Source organism: Chinchilla lanigera, unplaced genomic scaffold (genome assembly GCF_000276665.1).
Source record: "Chinchilla lanigera isolate Chin_1 unplaced genomic scaffold, ChiLan1.0 scaffold00131, whole genome shotgun sequence".
NCBI classification, from domain to species: domain Eukaryota; kingdom Metazoa; phylum Chordata; class Mammalia; order Rodentia; family Chinchillidae; genus Chinchilla; species Chinchilla lanigera.
Window position 1 is genome coordinate 3,040,766 of NW_004955532.1, and position 21,517 is coordinate 3,062,282.

General features: G+C 48.9%; 1 protein-coding gene across 6 annotated transcripts in view; it reads left to right on the forward strand.

Annotated features, from left to right (window-relative positions):
- Dock3 (dedicator of cytokinesis 3) overlaps positions 1–21,517 on the forward strand; it is a gene marked incomplete at its 5' end in the record, with an annotated part of 457,227 nt that overhangs the window by 424,066 nt on the left and 11,644 nt on the right. For 5 of the 6 annotated variants that reach the window (XM_005410370.2, XM_013507624.1, XM_013507620.1 and 2 more), the window contains 11 exon segments: positions 3,976–4,062; positions 5,568–5,672; positions 10,538–10,679; positions 11,690–11,856; positions 11,986–12,072; positions 12,541–12,720; positions 13,325–13,408; positions 13,530–13,646; positions 16,058–16,179; positions 17,577–17,715; positions 18,232–18,379. In XM_005410370.2, the coding sequence (XP_005410427.2) occupies positions 3,976–4,062; positions 5,568–5,672; positions 10,538–10,679; positions 11,690–11,856; positions 11,986–12,072; positions 12,541–12,720; positions 13,325–13,408; positions 13,530–13,646; positions 16,058–16,179; positions 17,577–17,715; positions 18,232–18,379 (1,378 nt within the window). 6 annotated transcript variants of the gene reach the window in all.

Here is a 21,517-nt window from a genome sequence, read left to right on the forward strand (position 1 = left end):
AGCACACAGGAGGCTGAGACGGGAGAATCACCATGAGAGCAAGGTCAGCCTGAAGTATATGGAGCAAGATATTATCTCAAAACTCAAGAAAAAAGTTTACTCAGAAAACCTACACACATGTGCGCATACGCAGCCCTCACAGAGAATGCACTGGTGAGGCAAGAACCTTTACAGAACTGCAGAGATTCTCCTGTAACCAACCCAAAGGGGAAGTAGTTCTCTCGGCCAGTGCACAGGACTGAGCTCATAGTGTTGGCCCAAAGCCTCTTCCCCTTCCGGTCTGGAGCCTGGCTTGCATCCCTCATTCAGCTGTAGGCCTGCCTTCCTGGCACTAAACAACCTGCCACTGTGCACATGCATAGTAGGCCCTCCTGACCCGGACAGGACATAGGTTTGGTGACCCGGTGTGAATGCTTTTCGTGTACTGGTTCTCTTACTTTCTTCCCAAAGGCACAGAGTGCAGAGTGGAGAGCTTCCTAACAGGGCACACGTCCTGTTGAGATGTGTGAGCATTAACTCGTCATCACACTACTACGACAGCAGCACATAGCAAATGAGGGTGAAATCTTCACATGGACCAGGAGTGAAGTGCAAAGCCTCCCCGCACGTCAAGGACGGGCAGAGCGGGCAGAAGGTCGAGTAGGCTCCATGGGCCACTTTCTTAGGGGTCTCCCCGCTCCTTCCAGTGAATTGCTCATTCAGTCCTTTCATGAACTCGTTCTCCAAGGGGCGCTTACCAGGTCCGTGCTTAGGCATGTGCAGAAGGTGCACCTTCTCTATTTCCGTGCCTCCACTCCTGATGGAAGTAGGACGTGAGGCTAACCAGCTTGTCTTAAAGAGCAAAAGCCACTGCTGCAGGAGCAAGGCTCCTATGGGCCAGGGGTGGCATGAGGAGAAAAGTCACCCTAGCAACAGGAGAAGAGCGAAACAGGGTAAGACGAGGAACAGGCAAGAGGGTCTGTCCTTCAGCACCGCCAGCACATCCTGCTGCACAAGCCAGGCCCTTCTTGATTCTTCTTCCCCACGCTCCTCGTATCTCTGTTGTATGCCTTAAATGTACAACCCAATCCCTGTTGGTGCCATGTTCATTTTTAAGTAGGTAGGTGACACATGGCCATAGCCTAGTCTGGTCATTCTCTCTAGAAGTGCAGTGGCTAACATAGGAACCTACTCCAAGGTAGACTGGGCTTTTGTCCATAGCAGATTAACTCTCCCAGCCAGACAGGGGCCGGGGGCACCTCAAAGAAACGGTGTGGGCAGAGTGAGAGATGAGAAAAAGAGTACGAAGATAGGACCTGCTCCTTCACACCCAGGCAGAGGGAGCAGACATAGAGGAAGCAGGACAAAGGCCTCCGGCATAAAAACCCTCATGTCTAGGCTGGTCATGGGGCAGGAGGCTCCCCGTGGAGTGTTCACTATGGCCTGTGCCTCTAAAGGAATAACTTCGTTCTAAGTTGTGTAAACAGAGGGAGAAAGACTGCCAGACTAAGACCCAGGCCTTCCCCTTCCTGTGCTATTCGACTAGCAGACAGTGCAGCGTTTGTGCCATCTGTGATGGGCCAAAACCGGGATGTAGAAGAAGCACATACCTGCCAGAGCTGGTGGAAGTGGTTCAGGCACTGGTCAGGACTTTTTAAATTAGCTTGGCCTGTTGCCTAGAAGAGAGAAACCAAGGGAGAGGGTAAGGGTGGAGATGTACTGTACCTGCAGAAGTTTCCCTGTATGTGTGCACTGGAGGCTTTCAAAAGCCCTAGAGACCCAGCGGTTTTCCAGTACACCCCTCAAGGCTGGCAGGGTGTCTTGAAACTCTTGGTCCTGTCTCACCCTACAGACAGTTAGGGGAAAGGCACTTTGGAGCAGCAGGGTTACAGCTCAGGGCAGAAATACCAGCAAGAGAGACGAGCATTGGTCCACTGGAGGAGCTGTGTTTTAGAGGAAACGACCATCGGCAAGCGGAATGCCTTTAGCCCCTCGTGGGGCCCTCACCACCTCAATGAGCAACCCCTGCGAGACCGCGCCGGACAGGCCGGGCAGAGGTCTGTACCCAGCACAGCTGCTCCAGCAGTCCCCGCGGAGCGCCCTCCAGGCAGACCCTGCTAGGCGTCCTCGGCTGCAGCACGCCCTGGGGCCAGCTGGAGCTGAAAGGGAGACTGACATGGGCCGCCTTGAAAGCCGTGATTTGGTGGTGTAAAAGGTTTTCCGGCTCATTGAGGCAGAGGCACTGTAACAGAGCAGAAAGCCAGGGTCCATTTAACATTCTTTTTGGTTTGTTTCAGTATTTTAATTGGTCCTGCAGTTTCAATCCATATGGCATTAGTTTCTTCAAAGGACATAAATAATACGCTCTTTTTAAATAATACAGTCTCAAATAAAACTGCCTTCCTCAGTGCCACTTCAAATAGTACTTTGTAAACTAGCACCAGGTCCCATAGGGAACCTACATCTGGAGGGAGACCGGAGGAGAAAGGGAAGTAAAGAGAATTAGATGTGTGATGTACATGGACCAACTCACCATGATAGATATAATCATTATGTACTTGTAAACACCCACTAATAAAATTTTTTAATTTTAAAAATATATATAACCTTTATTGTTCAAAGATTCACACTGAAAAATTCATTTGTATACTTACGATATCTGAGGGTTTTTTTCCAGAAACTACAGAGAGGAATAAATTGATGGGGCATGAATGATACATGATTGGCCTTTACTTGGTCACTATTGAGGCTGGACTGTGGGCACCTAGGCATTCATTCTTCTGTGCTTCCCACTTTTCTACATACATAACATTTTCTACAATAAATTTTAATTAGTTTTTAAAAGTTGGAGAGGAGTGCCTGGGTAAGACGTCAAGCAAACTGATGATTCCCCATTTAATCAAGAGAAAGGAAGCCTGAACTATATTTTTGAAAGAAGGGAGAAGTGGACAGTATTGCCTCTTCATGATTCCACTGCAGCCTTCCTCAGGCACCTGTTAGATGGGCCTATGACCGTAACAGGAGCCATATCACCAGAATGCCTGGGATCTGACTAGGCCAGGATCGTCTAATTTAAAGTTCCAGTCTTTCCATAAAGGACATTGTCAAATTCTGTGTAGTAATTTTCTTCTTGGTTTCCATTCTTGTCTCTAAGCTTAAATGATCTTAATTTAAATGTCATGTTACCAGCCAGGCAGAGTGGCACCCTTCTGTAACCCCAGCACTTGGGAGGATAGGATAGCCATGAGTTTGAGGCCAGCCTGGGCCTGTAGTGGGTTCAAGGCCAGCCTGAACTGCATAGCAAGACTCTGTCTCAATCAATCAATCAATCAATGTCCCCATCATTAATTCATTAAGTAAATCTTTACCAAGTACCTGATACATGTCTGATACTGTTCTTGGCTCCGAGGATAAAGTAAATAAATGGCTTATTCCTTCATGCAGTTTGCCATCTAAAATCAGACTAATGAAAAAGTAAATAACTTTAAAAAAATAAAGTGACTTCAGGGTAACAACCAAACTGTGAGGAAAAATTCCTGTTCTTGCATACCTTCAATTCCAGCACTCTGCAAGGCTGAGGTAGGTGGACTGCAAGTTCAAGCCCAGCCTAGGCAACTTGGTGACTCAGTAAGACACTGTATCAAAAATAAAAGAAAGATAAAAAGGGTTAGGGATAAAGCTCACTACAAAGGCCCTGAGTTCAATCCCCAGTATTACAAAAAGACAAAAAAAGCAAGAAAGAAAAAGAAGAGAAGTGCCTATTCCTGACAAGATAATCAGGGAGGGTCTGGGAGTGGAGACATTTGAACGGACACCAGAAAGTTGCGCTTGAGCTGGAAAGCCACAGTGCTGTGTGTCGTGCTTCATGTGTTCCCTGACACACAAGCTGGAACTAGCAGGAGGCCTTTTGTTGTAACTACTGCTGTGCTCTATGTAGGCTTAGACCATTCTAAGGGTGCCTGAGGTGCTAAAGCCCTGTTCCTCCTTCTGATGCAGAGCTGGGAGTTTGGGATCCCACTGTGCAGGGAGCTGGCATGTCAGTACGAAAGTCTCTACGATTACCAGAGCCTCAGCTGGATTCGGGTGAGCGCTGTCCCTTACCTCTTCCCCCTCCTCTGACCAGAGTTGCCTGGATTTTCCTGACATCAGTTTCTGAATGAGCTTTCTTGTGTGGGGTGTAAGGCCCTTGGTTTAATGCTGTGCACAGTACAAGAGAAACAGAGGCCGAAGTTCCTGCCCTCAGCATCCTGAAGGCTGACAGGGGAACCAAAACACTTGCCTAACAAAGGATTTTGTGATCCACACCCTAAGGACATCTGGTACTCAGAGAAAGACGCTCACACAGACACAATAGGACAGGAGTTTTGGACAGAAGATAGCATCTCAACTTTATGAAGCATTTTTATGTAAATGGTTTTGTTCAAGGATGTTTCATCTAAAAACTACATTATAAGAACTTTCCGCACTCTTGTCTTGTGACCAATTTTAAGCACCTTGTCCTTTCTCCCTTCCTTCAAGCAAAATATTACAAAGTTACACCAGGAGCCCCGTGGACTGTGAGGGTCCGCACCATATTTTTCCTGGTTGCCGGTTTTGGGTTCTGAATCATAACGGCCGCTGATTTTATCAGCATAGAGAAGGCAGTGATCTCAGCTACATTCCCTATACCATCATGCTTGTTGCAGACTCTCCCCTGTTCTCTTGTTCAGATTGGGACTTGGGCGCAATGTCCTAGAAGTAGTTTTTGAAGGCCACTGGCCCCTGACAACCTGACTTGATTAAATTCATTAGTTTCCCAGTTAAAGTTTTGTTCAGTTTTTTTCTGAATGTGAAGCCAGGTCAGACAAGACTAAAAACTATACTGACCTTGGTAATGTTAAACATCATGGATATTAACTTTTCAAGCTTGGGGGCTGGGGATTTAGCTCAGCAGCACAGCGTCTGCCTGGCAAGCGCAAGGTTGTGAGTTCAATTCCCGGTACCGGAAAAAAAAAAAAAAAAAAAAAAAAGGTCAATAACTTTTCAAGCTTAAAATATTTTAAATTGGAATTGGTACCAGTGATGCCGGCAACTGAGCCTTCTTCACTATGGTTATTAGCACCTTTGGTCAGAGAATAGATGGACAAACTTTTAAAAATGGACACAGACTGACACGACACTGAGAATTGCTGACAGTGAGCTACAAGCAATCCTAGCTAGGGATTAACTGTTACAGTGAGTATCAGTCAAATCAAAATCCCTGGGCGAAAAAGGCTAGTGTTAAATGTGTGCCCCTTGAGCGCGAAACTCAGATTTGTAGGGAGGTAGGTCGTGTCCTGGGAGGACATGCAGAGTACCCTCACAGGACTGCAGTGGGCAGGCTGTCCTCACCCCACATCAGATGGTGATGGAGAAGGAGGGCTTCCTCTTCCGTGACGCAGCTCCCTGAAGAGACGCTGTTCATGGGCAGAGGCTCCCTTCCTTCTCACCTAGACTGAGCCGCCATGGATCCCTTTCCAGAAGTCAGTGTCCACTTGGGCCCAGGAGAACTTGCTTTGGACCGGCAACAGCCCAGCCAACCTGAAGGCAGTCACCTTTCTTGTTCACAGAAAATGGAAGCCAGTTACTATGACAACATCATGGAGCAGCAACGCCTGGAACCTGAGTTCTTTCGAGTCGGCTTCTATGGCAGGAAGTTTCCTTTCTTCCTTCGGGTGAGTCCCAGGTGGTCACTAGCATTTATATATAACATACATATGATCCGCTTGAGACCTTACTCTTCCCTTTTTGTCCGTTCTACTGGGTACTTCTTTCTAAAGGAATGACCAGTTAATAGAAGGTATTTGGATTTATTTGATTGGCCTGGCTACTAACTTTGACTCAGTTTTAGTCTGCTCTATTATTCTGTAGCTGCCAAGAAAGTATGAGGATAGTTTTCCTACAAAATCTGCCATATTCCAGGGCTGGGGATTTAGCGCAGTGGCACAGTGCCTGCCTGGCAAGTGCAAGGTCATGAGTTCGATTCCTGGTACTGGAGGAAAAAAAAAAAACCAAAGAAACAAAATCTACCATGTTCCTTCAGGAAGTGACCAACATCTAATAATGTACCATACATGTCTTCCAACTTTTGCCTCTGGTGCATAGAACCTCCATGCTGTCTCTTCTCAGCCTACTGTACAAGTATAGCCCTGACCTCAACACTCAGCTTGTGCATACAACCAAAACGGAGAACTCTTGGTTTGAAATAACCTAGAGAGTAAGTCCACTTGGCTCCTGGAGCCCTGAAGGTGCTACAAAACACTAAGTTTAGCTATGGAAATCCTCCTCTATCCCACTGACAATAATTCCCTGTTGTTGTTAGTGTGGAAATCAGGGCTAGCTGCTGAATAAGTCGTAGAAGCTTCACAAGTTAGGGTACAACTTTTTCACTGTTGTTTCACTGTTTATTTGGACCACCTCTCGGGTGGGAAGCAGCCTAACAGTTATCTGCTAATGCTTCTGGATCGTGAGCAGGAGACAAACTCAAGTAGGAAGAATTATCCAGGGGCATCTGTTGGAGGTGCAGGATTCTTGAGACAGAAGTTTAAAAGTGCCCAAATAAGACTGTAACAACAGGCTAAAGACGACATACCAGCCACTGCAAGAAGAATTAACAGTGAGTCAGCTTCACCATGCTTGATAACAAAATACCAGAAAACAAAATCATCATCTGCAAGGTTTCTGAGAGCCCCTGTAGTTTGTTCACTGATGTGATCAGGGGGAGATGCTGACACAGAAAGGAATGCTGGGATAGGACCTCATCCACCCCAGCCTGGGTCTGTGCTGATGTCCCAGAAGCAACGTTAGCGGGCACCGAAGCAGATCCAAACTGAATGAACTGCATCATTTCTGCCAAAGGACACAAGATTAGGAATCAGACCAGCTTGGATTATATTATCAAGAGCTGTTTTGTCCCTAGAAAGCAGTTTCCTAGCATCTTGAGTAGTTCGAAGCTTGCTTTCCAAATTGTTGCCATTTATGCCTTTCACAGTGTCATGTAGGGATCGGTTTATGGTGCCTGGGTGTTGCCGGTTTCCTCCATGGAGAAATAGCACCATCGGGAAGCAAGCCTACATTTCTCTTTCCAGCCTCTGGGCACCCTCAGCTTCCCTCAGCGCACATTAACTTGTGCTCAGTGCTGCCCCATCCCCAGCCCGTCTTCCCCTTGTTCGCAAGCCTGCTACGACAAGCAGCTGCTGAATTAGCACTCTCACTGGTAAGCATGCATATGAGGCCAAGAGCAAAAGCTGCACAGGGAGTGCAGGTTTCCACAGGAGGTGGAAACATCCACATTGGCTCAGCCCCAAAACAGTGTGTGATTTTCTTACTTATTCAGCACAGCCCATAGGCTCCAAGAGTAGTCCTCTTGGGCATGTAAGCTGTACTCCAAAGAAATACATTGTTCTCAGGTGACTGAAGTGAAGCTGTCCTTATAAGTGAGTCCCAGCGTACACTTGAAACAGCGTACACTACCTCTGATTATCCTTCGTTCCAATGTCTTATTAAAAGTTAGTGTCCCATAAAGCTCAGCAAGCAGTGGGGAGAAATTGCAGGATCCCTTTGGTATGTTTGGAATTCCATCTTACTGGAAAATTGTGTTAGCCGTGAGCAGTAGCAAGCTTGGTATTGTAACAGTATCACATCAAGGGTTTGAAAACAATTTCGGTCGGCTAACAGCAGAGTCCAGGATAACCACATTTCAGATGGAAATCAGGTCAACTTACACTTTTCTGGGTAATAATCATTCTAGGCTGGAAGGAAAAGTGATCTGGGAGGGAGCAGATCTTACAAGGACAAGAAGCTTCCTCTACCTGACTGTGACACCCAGGGCGGCTCCAACCCTGTTGCACAGCCATGTTCCTAGCCGCAGAATATGAATGAGAGGACAGTTCCTTAGGAGAACTAGGGCTCCGTTACCCAGTCCAGGCATTTCAGAAGGGGCAAATCTGCTGCTTCCGTCAGTATGGATCATAGAGCAGCAATAGTCATGGAGGTCAGTGAAAGAGGTACAAGGGATTATTTAAAATTTAGAAATCAGGGGCTGGGGATTTAGCTCAGTGGCAAAAGTGCCTGCCTGGCAAGCACAAGGTCATGAGTTCGGTTCCCGGTACCTGAAAAAAGCCCAAAAAAAAAAAAAAATGTAGAAATCAGCACCATCTCCAGAAAGCTCTCTGACAAACTCATGCATCTAGAATTGTAACTTCCATCTCATTTCATCTTTGCAAATTATGATTTACTGTCCTTTTATTATCCTTCTATAGATTTACAGTTTGTACACCCATAGCTCAGGGTTCTTGAGATTTTCTGACAGGTAGGAATGACCTGGCATGGAACCTGCATCTCAGTCGTCCATCTAAATCATGCTTGCGAGTAACAGTCTGAATGTTCAGATGTGGTTTCAGAGGTTCCAGGAATGGAAGATTAACAAAGGGTGTTAGAAAACGTTACCCATCCGTTCATTCTCATTTCTACCCAAAGAGCAGTCTCTGTGAGCTATGATTCATATGGACAAGTTTCACAGCCCTCACCTCATGCTGCTTTCCCAGCTGCTCAGTTCATCTGTGGCAAATGGAATACATCCAAGTGGTGGTAGCTGTTTGCCTTATAGATGGCGCAGGTGAAGTGCAAAGTAGTGGCAGTCAAATCTGTCCTTTGTGGGGATGCTGGTATTCCTGCCTATGCATGCGTGAGACCACCAATCACCCTGAAGGTCAGTGCTCTGTCTTCCTCTTCCTCCCCCAAAAGGCTTGCCTCACCACCCCTGAACACACGGGCATCTATTACTTTAGTTCTCTCAGCTTGGTTTCTCTGGACCATCTGCCTTCCTTGCCTCAAAGATTTGGTTATCTACTAATGCACAAGAAGACAGGAAAACATCCAGCCCTCCTTTTGGTGGGATTCCTATTTTTCTTCATTTGATCCACGTACAGACACTAGTGAGGAATATATTTATGTGAGGGAATGTGAAAAAGTGCTTGTCCTGGGGACGTAGCTAGTGGTGGAGTACTTTCCTACCAGGGGCAAGGTCCTAGGCTCAATCCCCTGTACTAAAAATTTTTTAAAAGTTAATGTCAGTTCTTCCCAAGTACAGTTAGCCCACCGTATCCATGAGTTCCATATCTGTGGATTGAATCAATTATGGTTGAAAAATATGCTGCAAAAATGCATCTGAACACATACAGATTTATTTTCTTGTCATTATTCCCTAAACAATATAGTATAACAATTATTTATAGTATTATATTTTGCAAGTAACCTAGAAATAATTTACAGTATACAGGAAGGATATGTATAGGTAATATGAAAATATTATACCATTTTATATAAGGAACTTGAATACCCATGGTTTTTCCTATGTGCAAGGGCATCCTGGGACTAGTACTGTGAAGATACTGAGTGACAGACTACTTTGCCTGCCCACTTTGTGTATCAATCAGGAGACTTAGAGGTGTCTACCCGCCTGGCAACCGCTCCTCCTGACCTCGCCTCCCCTTCCGATGTCACCCTTCCATTCTGACTCATCCAGACGCATGACCAGACATAGCTGAGTTTCTTATAGTAAGATGGTGCATAGAAAGGGGCAGAAGCCCTGCTCTGAGAAGCTTGAGATGCTCTGAGGCCTGGCCTGTGGTTGGCCGACTCAGGAATCATACAGACAATATGTCTCCCTCCCTCCCTCCCTCTCCTGCTCTCTCCCCCTCCCCTCCTTCTGCCCCTCCCTCTGCCCCTGTCCCTGCCCCTACCTCTCCCTCTAGCTCTAGCTCTACTGCTACCTGTAGTTCTACCTCTACTTCTCAGGACATGTCAAGGGGGTTCTTAAGTGCCTGACGCTGTTTGTTTCAAAGGCTCTGGTGAGGCAGCTGGATGGGCAGATAGTGTCACCAGCAGATTTCAGACAAAGCTCCTCCAGTCACCCAGTCGGGACCAGCTGTAAGATAAGCAGAGCTGTAGGCCTGGGGTTGTCTTGCTCACAAGGAGATTTCAGCTACAAGGAGAAAAAATGAGACTTATCCCAAACCAAATGTGATGTGACATACAGCTTTAAGAAATGTGTAGTTTGCATGTTGTCAGTTTGCTTGGCTGACATGTTTGCAAAGGAAATTGGTACCAAAGAGGTTTATCAGTGCAATAAACAATTGCTCAATACCTAGTGGTCACCGGACAATGTTTAGACCATTTCTCCTTCAAAAGCGCACACCTGATCACCTACCCATGTCAAATGATGTGATAGTGCCCACAGAGGTGACCCTGGCACTACCGCTGGCCTCCTCAGCCACCCTCACACGGGTTATCCGCGTGCACGTTCTCTCCAGCTGTGTGTGCTGTGTATGGTGTTTGTGCCCCACCTCCAGGGCTGCCCGCCCCGGTGCAATTCTCCCTTCGTCTGTCCTTTCCTGCTTAACTGTCTTCTCTTAACGCAGAGACTGCGTGCTTGCCCTGTGCTTGCACAGGGCGTGGTACAGAGGAGGCTCCTTGTTTATGTGGTGATGGGGGGTTACAGGCAGGGCGTAGTGATTTCACGGTCTTACGTTTTTGACAGAACAAAGAATACGTGTGCCGTGGCCATGACTATGAGAGGCTGGAGGCCTTCCAGCAAAGGATGCTCAGCGAGTTCCCGCAGGCCGTCGCCATGCAGCACCCCAACCACCCTGACGATGCCGTCCTACAGTGCGACGCCCAGTGTATCTTTTGACACTGGTAGGGGGAGGAGGGATGGCGTTCCAGGGGTGAGTCCCACCCAGTCAGCTTCCCCTCAACCATTTTGGCCTTCCAACCTTATTTAGATTACCCATTAAAAAAGTGCCCATAGGTTACGCATAGCCCAAAGCCTGAGTGTGTCCTCAGCACTAGGCCCACACTGAACAAGGCACTCGTGCCTCACATAGCAGGCGATGGCGTGTCCTTAGCCTTACTCGTGGTCTCCCAACGGAGCTCGGAGGGGTGTTCCTCCGGCTGACTGCTATCAGTAGCGTAACCCTCACCCCGCCCTGCACGGGGCTTGCCAGGCAGTCAGGAGCAATCGCTGTGCGGGGTGAGTAGGCTCCCACTGGGGCTCCCGTCGCGGGGACACCAGCTGCACTGTGCTGCTCCTTGTTCCACTTCCCCGTGCACTGTTGCTATCAGGTAGCCTGGGGCAGAGCACCAGGGGTGCAGGAGGAAGAGGAGACCGGAAGTGCCTGTTGTTCGATGGCACGCCGGTGTCCCTCGCCACCCCCTCACACAGCTCCTTAGGAGCCACCGGGCAGTCGCCACGACTGTGCCAAACTTGTTCCAGAGAGGTGAGGTCGAGCAGACTCCTTTCCACAGAGACGTCAGATACTACTGTATGTTACCGAAAGCTTGTTGTAGTAAACACAGTTTACCTACAATGAGTAGGCCAGAGTCCTTGCAACCTTCTCTCAGCCCTGTAGGTGGTGACACTGCATTATCCTGACCTCTTTCCCTGTCTTTCTTCAAGGGGCATCAAGGACACTTAGTTGTTGCTCTCTGACCTTGGCTGAGTGCCTGGGAGACTCACTGCTGGAGCAGACACATTTGTCCTACTATACTTGGACCTTATCTGCCTCCACCACCACTGCCAGTAGGGAACAAGGGCCATTGTGAGTTTCTCTCATTTAAAGAGATGATGGGGGTCAGCCATGCAGGTCTGTCTCTTTGGCAAGTCTGGATTTCCCCTTCACTTCACACCCAGACTTGCAGATCTATGCAGTGACACCTATTCCAGATTATGTGGATGTTCTGCAGATGGATAGGGTCCCAGATCGTGTCAAAAGCTTCTATCGTGTCAACAATGTAAGGAAGTTCCGGTATGACAGACCTTTCCACAAAGGCCCCAAGGACAAGGAGAATGAATTCAAGGTGAACAAATCTAGGAAAGCAGGGGCAAGCCCCACTTTCTTGAGAACTCACTATCGTTGCATCCCTCAGGTAGGCGGAGTGTGGCAAAACCTGACTAACGGCCTGCTCCTCCCTGTGCCCTCGTTGCAGAGCCTGTGGATCGAGCGCACCACACTTACCCTGACTCACAGCTTGCCTGGCATCTCCCGGTGGTTCGAGGTGGAGAGGAGGGAACTGGTGAGATATGCCTCAGATAGGGCTGAGCCTCAGCTGCTCCCTCAAGCCATGGCTCTGGGGAGCTTTCTCTCAGGACTGACTGAAGAAAGAAAGAATTCTGGCCACCTGCCCGTCCTCGGCTCCCCCAGGTCAATCCTGTACTGGGAGCTTCGCGTACCTTCTGTCCTCCTCACCACACACCAAACCCAGGGAGCAGGTATTTTTAACTGCCAGTTTTCAGAGGAGAAAACTGGCATTCTCTGAGGCTCAGGAAGCCAGACCTTTGTGGTTTCAGAACTACTATTCTTCCCTGTTGCTGTTCTTTCAAATGCTTGTAAACCAGAAGAGTAGTAAAAGGCCCAGGGAGTACTGAGCCCACAGGAGCAAGGAAAGGGGCTCAGCATCACAAGTCACAGATCCCTGCATTCAGGACAGTGATGAGGGGTGATCATCGTTCCCGGGAGGACACTGTCTGCTCTGTGCCCGTAGGTGGAGGTGAGCCCTTTGGAGAATGCCATCCAAGTGGTTGAGAACAAGAACCAGGAGCTGCGGGCCCTAATCAGCCAGTATCAGCACAAGCAGGTGCACGGAAACATCAACCTGCTCAGCATGTGCCTGAATGGTGTGATTGATGCGGCTGTCAACGGAGGCATTGCGCGCTACCAGGAGGTGAGCTGAGACCTCAGACCAAGTCTGCACGGGCAGCCTGGCCGGGAAGGTGGTTTACAGTCTCCTCGAGATCACAGCCTCCTTGGGGGCCTTCCCAGCTAGCCTCTCCTGGCTGAGCTGACTTGGAGTCATTCTCGGATGAGGCTGTAAGCTCCTAGCCCCTCCTCCTTTCAGGAGCACAGCTCTGCTGGGGCCTTTGCTTTTATTCTCTGATCTTTTTCAGGTGGATAATCCATTGGATAATGGGAGGATGTTAAGTGTCCTCCAGGGGGAGCTCTAGAGGGCCAACCCTTCATGAAAAGTGAATTGTAGGCTGGCTAAAAGGCTAGCCCCAACTTCTGGGCCACTAGCCCTACCTGTACTACTCAGGCCACCCAGGCTTCAGGAAGAGTTGGGGCTAGTGTCCAATTCAAGTGATTTGGCCACTTCAGTCTTTCTCATGGGAACACGTCTGTAAATGCCAGCGGTTCTAATAAACTGTGCCGGAGTTGGTGCTACATACACATGTGAGACAGCCTGGCTGCCTTTGGCCTCGGGCTTCTGAGGCCCCATCTAAGTAGTGATCCTTGCAAGAGTCTTTCTAACCTGACATTTCCCCTTCCAGGCCTTCTTTGATAAAGATTACATCACCAAGCACCCAGGAGATGCTGAGAAGATCTCCCAACTCAAGGAGCTTATGCAGGAGCAGGTATGGCTTGCAGGGCTTAGGGGTCTACAGGCATTGGGAAAGGCCGCACAGTGCAAGATGGCTGCAGTTCTCAGGAACTGCTCTCTGCTTAACACAGAGGCTTTATCTGGCACCCTCATAGGTCCATATCCTCGGAGTCGGGCTAGCAGTTCATGAGAAATTTGTGCATCCAGAAATGCGGCCTCTGCATAAGAAGCTGATCGATCAGTTCCAGATGATGCGGGCTAGTCTCTACCATGTAAGCTGATCCCTGACCTGCCTCTGGCTGCGGTACAACCAGGTGCCGCTTCCTCCAGACCTGTGCCACAAGCCAAGGAAAAGTGGGAAGGCGCGGAGGGGAGAAAGGGAAGCTGTTCCCACCACAGAGTGGCAGGAGGCCGAGGGTCAGTGCCGTATTCAGGGCAGGAATTCTCAGGGTCTCTCATTAATTCACTCACTCCCAAAGGAGTGAAACCCAAGGACAAAGAACATTTTTCAGGACACTGTGCTGGTAAATAGAGGCTTTCATAGGCAGAGGAAAGAAACTAAAGTACATGTCCTACTTGTAGGGATCTCTTTAGAGATGTTTTCACTCCAAGAACTGAAAGAGGTAGAAGTATGGCCTGAGCCAGTTCCCCGTCTCTGCTCTCCTCTGTCCTTCCCCATCTTCATCTTCCCCCGCCCTCTGTCCCTCTTGCTTTCCTCTGTAACTCCCTTCCTCCTTCCCCTCTTTCTCCCACCCCAAATTTCTCCATGATGTCTAGTGACCCAGGTTCACATCTGAGAAAGCCCTTGGCACTTTCACGCCAGCTCCTCTTAAAGGTATCAGATAGGTTGTGGGGCTACACCAGGCCCCAGAGGGTCTCCACACTGGTTTGGCTTTTTGGCCTCCGCCGGGTTTTGGACCAAGGACTGATACACACAGGGAGGGCCTGTCTTCTAGAACTGGTTTTCTTTGGCAGGGTCCTACAGAGGATGTTGGCCAAAGATAGGATTGGGGTGGCCCTGAATCTCCTATTCACTTACCGTCACCCCATTTTCAACCATGGGACTGACCCCAAATAATTTCTAGAGAAACTTCTCTGCTGAGCAGTCCCCCATCTCAAAGGGTATGAACGCAGTGCACTACTCCTGCCTGGCTCCCAGGCAAAGCTCAGTCCTCATCACCCAGGACTCTAGGCAGAAGCAGCAGGGAGGCAGGAGGAAAGCTGTTAGATGCTGGGCCAAGATGTTACGGGCAAGAACGTCCTCTTTAGGGACAACCCTGGCTACAGAGTCCCGAGGGGAGGTTGGGCTATCCAGACTCAGATTGCTCGCTTCTTGCACGCTGTTAAGTTGTGGTCATCTCAGTCCCTCCCAGCTTCCAGTGCAGCTGTCACCTATTCTGGGAAAGTATGGACAGCATGAAAAGGAAAGAGGGGAAAAGAAGCTTGTCATAGTTTGAGAGGGGATGCCCTTCCCAGAAGAAAGCCTGTAGAGCCTAAATTTCTCCATCCTCTTAGGATTACCTGCAGAACATGCAGAGAATGTTTCTCCCTTAAAATTGGGGATCCACTCAGTAAAGAACTTGAGTAGTCACTGAATCTGATGAGAATTTCATCTCTTCTCATGAAACTCTCTCTCCTCCCTGAGTGGCTGGTCTCTGCAGTACACAGACGTCCCTGTCAGAGCACATGGCTCTTTCAGGCTGAGAACTGGCCATGAGGGAGATTCTCTGCCACTCAGGCAGTCAGGGCACTGCAGAAAAAAACACACAATGCTTTCCAGTTCGCGTCAGGGTCCCCGGTGTGTTTGTGAAGGTGTCCTCCGGGGCGGCAGAAGCACGTTTCAGCCCTGTGCGTGCTTTGGAAGAAGAGGAGGCAGAGCTGCAAAACATCTCTAATAGACGTAGGGCCCGCGTTCACCATAGATTATGGAGGACTTGAAACCTGGAAAATGGTCCTTTGTTTTCTCAGAGTTACAAACAAGAACACAGACCAATATTCTGCTACTCAGAAGCATTAAGATTGGGGCTGGGGATTTAGCTCAGCGGCAAAGCGCCTGCCTGGCAAGTGCAAGGTCGTGAGTTCGGTTCCTGGTACCAGAGAAAAACCAAAAAAAAAAAAAAGAAGCATTAAGATTGGAAGTTTCTGCCAAGAAGTCTCCATACTTAGTATGAATTTAATTAGACTAAATTAGAACTGTCCCGTTTTTCATCAGGACTTCTTTCCTGTTTCCCGCATAGACTGTTACAGGCAACCTAACTCAGGTCACTACGAGCTAGGTCATTTAACAGGCCTACCAATCCCAGCCCCAGTCTTTATGTAAGACGTTCTCACTGACAGCTGGTAACAAACTCTTCCTGTCCTCTTTCTCAGACTTTGCCATACTGTTCTGTAGTAAAAAAACAAACAAAACTGTTAACATAGCCCTTCGAGGTCAGACCAACCAGCCTATCCCTGACGCACTTCTCTTCACAGAGCCAGGCTAAGACTTCGTGCCCTGTGGTCTAGGCTCCAGAAGGCTAGAAGGGTGGTTAGTCATTGAGAGGTCATTGCCCAAAAGAAGTCAGCGGTACAATGCATGATACTTTTTTGTTGCTTTTGTATTCTGACTAGCAGCCTGCTTTTCCCCTTACCCCTTAATTATTTATTCTTCGCTCTCTATACGTGAGCATTCCTTTCTCAACAGGAATTTCCAGGTTTGGATAAGCTAAGTCCTGCTTGTTCGGGCACCAGCACCCCACGGGGAAATGTTCTGGCGTCTCACAGCCCCATGAGCCCTGAGAACATCAAGATGTCCCACCGGCACAGGTACTGCCTTAGAGCTAGCAAGGGTTTCCCACTGGGAGGTAAGTCTGAAAGACAGGCATCAGAGGAAAGGAGTTCCAGAGAGTGATTTTGTGTGTTCGTATCCCCTCTCAGCATGCACACAGCCCTACCACAGTTCCTGCCACAGGACCCCAATCAGTATCCAGTCAGTCACTATCCAGTGTGACAGAGGAATATACATGGCTTTGTAGGAATAAGTATGAGGGGACATCTGTGTAAGTCTTAAAAGATAATTCAAAGTTTACTATGCGGAAAAAAGTTGAGATTAGGAGAGTAGTGCAATGAGACTGATCTAGGCAACTGACTGACATGTACAAAAGCTTCAAGATACGAACCAGCCACCCTGGTCAGCACTAAGAGGAGAAAGCCGAGTGGCTGTGGTGCAGGATTCCCGGGCGCAAAAGAGAGCCAGGACCAGCTCTGAATGGGCCTTATTCACGTGGACTTTTGGGCTTGACCCCTAGGGGAATGAAGACCACTGATTGTTTTTTTGTTTTGTTTTGCTTTTTGTTTTTGAGATAGTGTCTCATTATGTAGTTCAGGCTGGCCTTGAGCTCACTCTGTGGCCCAGGCTGATCTTGAACTCCTGGTGATCCTCCTGCCTCAGCCTCCTGAGTGGTGGGATTGCAGGTGTGTGCCACTACACCTGGATACCAATTGGTTTTGGAAAAAAAATACTGGTACAATATGGCAAAGTGTCACTACTAGAAACTCAGGATTCCTGGCCTTGCTGAGCTAAACTAGAGGATACTCAGAGTCTAGGACGGGGAGGCCAGATTTGTTTCTAGTGTGAGCAACAACCCAGCACGGTGAGGACCCAGTGCCTAAGAAGGAGCAAATGTATGAAGCGCTTCCTGGTATTGACTGAGGAAAGCTGATGGCAAGCCTGTGGCCACAGGTGTAGAAGAAAGCCCACAGAGAGTTCACGCCAGCTGTTGTGGTAGCTTCCCCACAGCAGGAAGATCTCTCTGGCCTGGGAGCAGATCCCGTCGTGGTGTAGGTAACAGTAGGCCCTGGCTCAGACTAATACCCCACAGCAAGGAGCACATAGGATCCTTGGCTCGCTCAACATATTTTTCTTTCGTTCCTTCTGAGAAACTTTGAATATCCTCAGACTGAGCGATCGTAAGTAATTTAACTCTAGGTAGAGGCTGTGCCAGCACACCATGGGCCTTCCCCAACCAGGGGCTCCTGAGCGGCAGAGCAGGACTCAGGACTGCTCCGTCTCCAGTAGATACAAACCTCGGCTATGGAGCCTCCGCACCAGCGGTGGCCACAGCTTGGGATGACCATTCACACATCCCGGTACTGCCTCTGCCACTCGGCATGCTTCCTCAGCCGCGGCCTGACTCCTCCCTGTCTCCCGCTCTCGCTCACAGCCCCATGAACTTGATGGGCACGGGCCGCCATTCATCCTCCTCTCTGTCTTCACATGCGTCTAGTGAAGCAGGAAACATGGTGATGATGGGAGACAGCGCCCTGGGCGAGGCTCCTGAGGACCTGTACCATCACATGCAGGTACCAGGGCTGTTCGAGGAAAATGTCGGAGCTCCACGCCTAGAGGAGTCCCCTTTCTGGTGGAGGATCTGGTGTGAGGGCTGGCAAGACGGCGGCCGAGGTTCCTGAATTCCCCTCTGCAGAGCTAACAAAGCTGCCTTCTTTCCGCGTACCGTCCCAAGTGTCAGTTCCTAGTCCTTACTTCCCAAGAAGGAAACCTAGCCTCAGCCCCAGCTACTCCCGCAGGTCCCATGGGAAAGATCCTCTGCCAGTTACTCTCCTGCTCAGCATTTCTGTGTAACAGCCTCGTCCTGCTTCCTCTGTGGGCGCCATAGAAGGACGACCTGCACAGCCCTGCCTTGGGTGGGTGGTGGGGGTAGTCCCTAGTGCAGGCTACGAGCCTGGCTCTGTCGGGTCCAGGGTAGCCGCATCAGGTACTGGTCCTGGTCACCTCAGGGTGTGAAGAAGCCAACTCCAGGTCAGCCCTATAGTCCTGGTCACTCGGAATCTACCCTGCTGACTTTTCTTCCTTTCCAGCTGGCGTATCCCAACCCCAGGTACCAGGGCTCCGTCACCAACGTCTCTGTTCTGTCCTCGTCCCAGGCAAGCCCTTCTTCCTCCAGCCTGAGTTCTACTCACTCAGCGCCATCCCAGATGGTTACCTCTGCCCCCTCCAGCGCCCGAGGTAAGACGGAGGGTGTTGCCTGCAGACGGGACGAGAGGGCTTCGTGAGCCCCACTTGTTCCGCTGTGTCCGTGGCTGTCTTTGACAATGGTTTGCGCCTCACAGAACGCTCATTTGGATTTCAGCACCGAGGGCTCGAGGGTTTCTGCGTCCACACCCCTCTCCCTGGCTGACGTAGACCCTGTCCTGGCAGTGGTCACTGCTGTGCTGCTACTGGGTAGCCAGCGCTGCGTCTCTACCTTCGTGTAGACCCACTGAAATGGTTGCAATAATAAGGAGCAAAGTCAAGCAAAAATGAGATTTTTTTTTTTTTGTCTTGAGGAATTAACCATGATGGCAAAATATAAAAAGTAAATTTGAAGGCTAAAATTGACCCTGGAAAGTGTTATTCTAAAACAGTAACAACTAAAAAGACCTCAGCTGGGAAAGGCTTAATCAGAGGAGAGAGCCCTGTAAAAGCTTATTTCCTTCGTCAATTATTGCTTGATATCTCAGTCAGTTGAGAAAGAACTACTGTGTTTTCCATTCTGACCCAGTGCCTGCAATGAACATCATCTCTACCCTCTAGATAAAAAGCATTTGTGATAGTATGTAAATCAGCTGTGGTACGTAGGGTCTATGCGGGGATGGCAAAGCTCTAGAGCTTTCAGTGACACAAACAGCCTGCTATAGCCTGTGTGCCATAGGCTCACTGGTCCAGTGCTGCCCAGAGCTGGTTGTGCAGGACAGTAGCAGCAGTCCGAGCCCATCAGCCAGTCACTGGCTATTGCTTCCAGGGCTCAGAGGGAGGGCATCTTTTTTTCTTCTTCTCATTACTTTGAATACAAAAAAAAACCACAAACTCATCACTTGGGGAATCAGTAAGAAATAAAGTTCTCAGAAGCACACAAACCTCTGTAGAAGTGATGGAGAGAACAAAGCAGTGTGGCATAGTGGAAAGATATAATGGCCAAGTGAGAAAGGCCTTAGCAGAGGGGAGGGGAGGGGTGTAATGTTCCGAAAGGGCAGTCACAGACTTCTGCCTGAAGTGTCCAGTCCAACCCCGCATTCCTGGGGGGAGGTAGGTCCAGTGAGAGGGCAGGAAGCTGAATCTGGAGCACAGGATTTATACTCACCAGCCCACCGTCTCGTACCCACCTACTGCTCATGTTGCCTTCCTAACGTGGGCTATGAGAGCCAGGCGAGAGGATTCAGGATTTGGAAACAGACCCCATAATGTTAAATAAAACAAGGAACCAACAGAATGGTACATGCTAAAGACTGGTCAGTATGCACAGGCTGCAAACAGAGAAGCAACGGTGATTTCTGTTGTAAAATAAGCACCCTGAACGGTGGCTTTGTGTCTCAGTTACTTTCCTCATTGCTGAGACAAAATAATCCAACACCCAAAGTTACAGGAGGAAAGGTTCATTTAGCTCACCGTGTGCAGAGGTTTTCAGTCCGTTATCTGCTGGCTCCAAGGCAAGGTGGCTCATGCAGAGGGACAACCATTCGTGGGGGCAGAAGACTCCAAAAGAAGCGAGAGAGAGAGAGAGAGAGAACAAGCCTCTTCTGTCCCTTAGACTGTATGCAGGCTACTCGCCCTAGGGTGGGTGTAGCACTCATACCCTTAATCCCAGCATTGGACCATTGGTCAAATTCAAACTCCAGATTCAGCCACCTCTGAAAAGCCCCCTCCCCATGACTGCACGAGGCTTTGGGGCGGACATCCAAACACAAACCATAACGCTCTGAAAATAAAAAGGAAACTGGGAGAAGGAGCCATAAATGCTATAGCAGAGGTTGATATTTAGTGTCTTAAGGAAAATACTCTCATTAGAGCTGCAGAAACAGATTTTAGAATTCTGTCTTGGTTTTGTTGTTTGCTCTAACATAAAATCTCTTCTAACATATGCTTATCTATATCTTGTCTGAATCTGCTTATTCCTGATGAAGACAAATATCAGAGTCATGATTGCTGATAAGGACAAAAGGAAGACATTTTAATCTAGTACCACTCTGGTATTGCTCAGATATGCCTGTGTCCTATGGCTGTTGTCAGGGACCCTATCCTACGTCAGGGATGTTATAAACTTGACAGATGTTACCACCTTTACCCTTCCAGAGAGGTGGTTACCCCGTTGCCCAGGCCTAGAGCTCTCACGGAGTGCTCAGTGAGGAAGCTGCCTGGCTCTTGCCTCAGGGAATGCGACTTTGGAAGAGAATTACCGAGAAAGTAACTCTTCCTTGTTTAGAACTAACCCTGCTCACTATGTCAGAAGTAGGCTACAATCACTTAAAGGTCCAACTGGGCTTGTTGTTCAGGATGGCTCACTAACATCCAGTTGGGGATGGCTATAGCTGGGGCTGTCAGTTTGTGTTGCTGCATTTGACTTTTCCAAGAGGATTAGGCTTCTCTCAGCATGGCTGCTGATTCTCCCCAGAGCACGCCTTCCAAGAGACCTCGCAGGATCTCAAGGCTCTTTATTATCCAGCAGTGGATGTCCTGGAAAGTCCCTGTGCCGCATTTCTGTTGGCCAGCCAAGTCACTCGCAGCCAGCTCAAGTGCCAGGAAAGGAAATGAGATTCCACCTCGCATTGTAAGGACTGGCTTGTATGTTTTGGGAGGGAAGTGAGGCACTTAGTGGTCACCATTTTTGAAGACAAACTATCACAGTGGCTAGACTCTAGAGTATCACACAGAGGAACGTCGAGAAAAAGCTCCTTCCCTTTCTGGGATAGACAGTGAGTACAGAAGTAAATAAAATGGCTCAGTAGAACTGAGCCCAGAGCTGGGAATGACGACAGGGCAGAGGCAGTAAGAAAGCGGGGAAGTCACTTGGAGACCATAACATTCGGTCTGTGTGAGGCCCACTGGCAGTCGGGCAGTGTCGGGCCCTGTGAGAGAAGACAGAAGAATGTGTGTGACGTAAGGGAAAACTGATGTTTCCAAAAACATGTGGCACACACGGTAGAAAATGCACTGTAGGCAGAGAAGGGAGGGGACGGCCTCCTGCATTTGGAGTCTCTGCTCTTGTTACCAGTGAGGGGAGAGCCCTCGTGGAGGTGGCCTGAAGCAGATTCCTTTACACTGGAGTTACTTCCGTACTCCTAGGAGTGAGCATGCGATTAGTGGCCTTCCTTGCCGTGTGCACTAACA